This window comes from Cryptotermes secundus, unplaced genomic scaffold, assembly GCF_002891405.2.
Source record: "Cryptotermes secundus unplaced genomic scaffold, Csec_1.0 scaffold709, whole genome shotgun sequence".
Lineage (NCBI taxonomy): Eukaryota > Metazoa > Arthropoda > Insecta > Blattodea > Kalotermitidae > Cryptotermes > Cryptotermes secundus.
The window spans coordinates 284,640-289,997 of record NW_019738358.1 but is presented as its reverse complement, the minus strand read 5'-3'; the positions used below and the strand labels follow the sequence as shown (position 1 = coordinate 289,997).

General features: G+C 42.7%; 1 protein-coding gene across 1 annotated transcript; it reads left to right on the top strand.

Annotated features, from left to right (window-relative positions):
• The first annotated feature begins 374 nt into the window (after positions 1-374).
• LOC111870862 lies at positions 375-5,131 on the top strand. Its single transcript, XM_023863455.2, has 2 exons — positions 375-392; positions 4,282-5,131. The coding sequence occupies exon 2, from the start codon at positions 4,285-4,287 to the stop codon at positions 5,071-5,073; it is 789 nt and encodes a 262-aa protein (XP_023719223.1). The 5' UTR covers positions 375-392; positions 4,282-4,284; the 3' UTR covers positions 5,074-5,131.
• Positions 5,132-5,358: the final 227 nt, after the last annotated feature.

Here is a 5,358-nt window from a genome sequence, read left to right as displayed (position 1 = left end):
TAAATTTTTTCCTTAGAAAGACAGATACTATGACGTCCTAGAACATTGAACTTTCTCTAAGGACATCCTATATATGCCGGGATGTACGTCTATTAGGTCACTATCGCTTTCTTCCAAATCCTTCCCAATTCATCATTCATGATTCATCCAATCTTCCGACGCTAAAGATAGCCTCTTTAAGTGGCACACTTAAATATAGTCGTTCAAATTTTTGACGATCCCTGGTAATGAACTCTAACCCCCATGTCCAAGTAAAACAGCAACAAGCCCTCATGTTTGGCAGGGAGAGCGGCCCCACACATGCGGGTCTCATAACATGATATATATTAGTGAAATTACCGGGCCTTGCGCCGCACAAGACTTGACAACTTCTGCACAGCTGCTCAGTGAAGGTAAGCGTCCTCACACGTAGCTTCTAAAAGTTTCCTTGCGGTACTGCATAAATTGCGCCTATCACAGTGGCCGTGCGGTCTCCGCCCACTTGAAAACTGGGGTAGTGGGTTAGAATCCCACTCGAGGCATTAATATCTGTGTACGTTTATTCTGTCTGTAGGTAGCGGCATTGCGACGGGCTGATCCCCCGTCCAAGGAGTCCAACTGATTGTGTATAGGATTACGAAAGTAAAAATTTGGCCAGGGCCCAACAAAGGGCTGTAGAGCCATTTATGAATGAATCAATAACTGCATAACCTGCGCCTTAAGGCATGTAAAATGTAGAATGTTGAAGGTTTTCCAACATTTCAGTAAATATTACGGTTGCCATCTTCAGGTTAGTGACTCTGGAGGCTGGGTCGCTGTTCTTGTACAGATCTCTAGGTGGGTGGCGAGGGAGGGACGCTGTCTGCTTTATCCAAACACATTTACGTCTATTTTCTCATCCATTGTTAGAGACGTATACCAGCTGTGAAACACTCTTCATTGTTATTAACTCTGAAGATGGCAACTAAACGTTTGACGAAACGTTGGAAAGCTTTCAACATTCCACGCGCCATATTCCCTAAAGCCTAAGCTATGTATTCAGTGAAACCCTAAGAGCAACAACTGTCTATATTTTGTGATTTATTCTTTTATGATATATTTGAGCATCCTCTTGCATTGATGCAACTTAAAATTCTTCACAATCTCTTTTTAATTTAAAATAACATTAAAATATTAAATTATTAAAAAACATCAATTGCTACATGTTTCGATCCTACTTGGCCATCTTCAGGCAATGGTTCACTCTACGAAACCGTCGCACTGCACTAGATCTTAAGTCAACATATTGTGACATGTTGCGCAACGGAGGTCCCCTACCTCCCCAGCGGCACGTGGCGGTAACGTAGCGCTCTCGTAAAATTGTAACGTGTCTTGAGTTGGAATCCTGTCGGTCACGTGTGTAAGTCAAAATCCCGTTGGTCACGTGTGTAAGTCCGTATCCCACTTCTGACACCAAATTGTTACGTGTCTTGAGTTCGAATCTCGTTGATCACGTGTGTAAGTCCAAATCCCACTTCTGACACCAGTTGTCGCGTTATACACCCAACACGTGACAACTGGTGTCAGAAGTGGGATTTGGACTTACACACGTGACCAACGGGATTTGGACTTACACACGTGACCGACAGGATTCGAACTCAAGACACGTTACAATATTTACATGCTGAAGCATGTCGCTGTTCACACCATTTTGTTATTGCTAGTGGGGTGGGACCAAGTCCCTTGTACTGCGGCCACTTCTCGCCTATTGTACCAGCCCCAGATGATAGGTGAGGGTGACTGTGGAGCAATTGGTGGAATGAAGATTGGCAGGGGAAACCGAAGTACTCGGAGTAAACCTGCCTCAGCGCCATTTTGTCCACCACAAATCCCACTTCATCAGAACCGGGATCGAAGCCGGGTCGCCGCGGTGGGAAGCCAGCGACTAACCGCTTGATCTATGGCGCGACCTGCTGTTCACACTAAAACTTGTTTCTTTGAGAACGAAAGTCTCTCTCCGTTCCGCGTTATTTTTCTTTGGCAGCGTCCATGTTTGTGACCCCGTCGTATGTGTGTTCTCACTAGCTAGGCGTAGGTCCATTGTATCTTATTTTGTAGCTTATATTTTTTGTGACGCTGTATTAGTTACATACGTTATTATTGTCGAATGAGAAGCTTGTAAGTTTTAAAAAAATTTGATATTCCGTGAGCTACTTTAAAGTAATATCGTAACATTTATTTTGAAAAATTGGGGAAACTAAAATTTGAATATTGACAGTTGTTTCTGGGTCGAGAATCAAACCAGGTACTTGCCTCCACAAAGCAGAAGTGTGACCCTTTCAACAGCGACATCTGAGTTTATTTTGGCTTTTTCAAGCCTGAAGGTACGCAGGTCTACATTTATTGTCTGATTTTTTTTTTCCGATTTTAATCAAAATTTGAGTGTGTCGAGAGATTTTATAAAACTCTACAATAAGGACAATTGTATTTCAGCTCTTCTCGCGCTGTTACACACGGACAGACATGGCTAAATTAATTGCCAAGGATCAACGTGCTTCAAGTTTGAACAGGTCTGACATATTCTGGAAGCTCCTTGTTCAGATCCCGCACGGGATAGTGAATATTCTGATTAAGGGTTTTCATTGTTTTCATCAGTTCTCCCAGGCTAGTGCCGGGTTAAAACATTGAAACTGGCAACGAACATTTCCGTCCAAGTTCAGTATTTTTTAAAATTATTTTCACGTAGTATGTGTGACTATAGACGGGGTTTGTATCGGTGAATAGATTTATTGACTACTACAATTAATTATAACACTGTCGTTATTTCCGCACTTTGCAGTTCACAAGAGCATACAGTTTAGTATTTTCCATCTGCTATTAGACATTTCCTAGTAACGGCTCCAACAAAGGTTATTCCTCTGCCTTCGGCTAAATTATTTTCTTCACAGACTTCCTTACAAAGCTAAATTCTAACCTTGTCCACTGCTTATAACATTTCAGCACGGACCACGTAGAAGACACAGTTCCTCTGTTGCATATGTATCCCTTCCCGCGGTAACGTCTTTACCGAGCTGTTGCCCAGAAACGAACCTTGTATATCAGCCCATCTCACGGTCGTTGAATAGTAATGGCTCTAGACGCTACATAAATTTACCCAGTATTTGTTTCGATCATTTTACCTTTTGCCGCTTCAAAATCCGAGAGATCGAACGCATCGCTGAATAAATATTATAATAAATAAAGCTAAATTGAGGAAGTAATGCGCGTACTTCGCAATGTTTCATCATTGCTAAAGTGCAAAGTAGCTGCTTCTACGTATTGATATACGTCAGAACCGACTTTTCGTTTCTGTTGTGACTCTCCCACTAACTCAGACTATATGGGGCCACAGAGACCGCCTCTGTGGGCTAGTGGCCAGAGTTCCTGCCCACAGATCCAGAGGCCCCGGGTTCAATTCCCAGCGCTACCATATTTTCTGAGAAGTAGTGGGTCTGGAACGGGGTTCACTCAGCCTCGTGTGGATAATTGAGGAGTTATTTCAAGGAAATAGCGGCTCCGGTCTAGAAAACTTAGATTAACGGCGGTGGGGATCCGTTGCGCTGACCACTTCACCCCCTCTGTCCGCAAAAGTTGTCACTAACTTCGCCGACAAGCGGCGGTTTCTTAGTCGGTATAGTTCGCTAGAGGACTACAGGCCATGGAGTTTGTTTTGTTCGTATGGTGCCATATGGTGCTATGATAGGTGAATAATAAATTGGAAACTTTCTGTAAGAAAGCAATCGTGGTCTATGCAAAGTAATTTCCTGAAATATACCCGAAGAGATTGAGAAAAACCACAAAAAACTTCAATCGAAAGACGGTGTCCTTCCAACGTTTGAAACGTTCACCTTCAGAATACAAATCTACAGCATTACTCGAGCACCACCCTCTCGCTTAAGCATTTATTTCCTGGTACAAAATATATAGTAAGTTATATAAGATTTGAAGTTCTTACAGCGATGGTTATGAAGACGTCCATCTTCTATGACATAATGGTATGTTGTCCGCTGAAAGTCAACCAACGTTTCAGAGGAACATATCGATTCTAACTTCCAGGTCGAAGGATAAGCCAAGAGTCCGTGCTTGCTATCTGCTTCAAGCTGATTCCTTCTTTGGCTTATTCTCCGGCCCTAGAGATATAGAAGAAATTTTCTTCCGAGAAGTCAGTTGAATTTCAACTGATTACATCGTGTTATATCTCAGAAGACATAATTATTCATTTAATACATTGTTTTACAATTCATAGACTTGGATCAATATCAATGTGTTTTATTTTCTTCACAGAAAATGGTGTCCCTCCTTTTGTGTGTCGCTTCTTTATGTACGTTACTGCAAACTGTGAGCCCCTCTGGATGGAATTCTGACCTCCAGGTGCAAGAATCAAGGAACTACTTATCCGACGCCAGAGTAAAAAATATCCAAGATCTTCTACTTCTGCATGATAATTATGAACAAAATCAACCTCACAATCCACAGAGAAATTTGGAAAATCTTGAGAACAGGCCCCAGCAACACAAGAGGACCCCAGCATACAGGCCAGAATATCCTACGAGTGATCTGTCTAAGTACAGACAGCATCAAACGCAAGGATATGAAATTTATGAAGAGACTGATCTTCCTAGCACTATTGTACAGCAAAACTCATTCCGGGAGCATAGCAGCGGAAAGACACAGTTGTTGGATCCTGCTGTATCTGAAGGGAGCGTGAATTATCAGAAAATGAAGTCTACAGTGCATCAGAGTCTTCACAGAAAACCAACAGGCGGTCTGTCAGTAACCGAAGGTTTATCAAGCTACCCTTATATGATTGTAAGACCACAAGGAGATGTGGGAAACCACAAAAGGAGATTGGCTGTGCCTGGAGTCATGCTGGCATACCAGACCACTCCGACAACATTTCAAGGGAGCTCAGGTGTTCTGCCCCCCAACTCCCACGCGTCTCTCGGTCAGTACGTTCACAAAATGCAATTTCTAACTTGCACAGATGCCAGGGGGCACCAAATAAGGGTCAATCCTTCTACTGCTCTCCTGTTAGCCTCTTCTCTTAACCAGATACCAATTATTCCAACACAATAATTACGGAGGGACACAGACTGAGAGTATTTGAGAACAGGGTGCTGAGGAGAATATTTGGACCGAAGAGAGGTGAAGTGAGGGAGGTTGGAGGAAACTGTATAATGTGGAGCTTCAGAACATGTACTTTTCGAGAAGTATAATTGGAATGATCAAATGAAGGGGAATGAGATGGCAGGACATGTAGCACGAATGGGAAATACGAGAAATGCATGTAGGATATTGGTGGGAAAGCCAGAAGAAAAGAGACCAATAGGAAGACCAAGACGTAGGTGGGTGAATAATATT

Excerpts from the sequence above, each read along its gene's own strand:
- LOC111870862 (XM_023863455.2), top strand. The coding sequence starts at position 4,285 with ATGGTGTCCCTCCTTTTGTGTGTCGCTTCTTTATGTACGTTACTGCAA.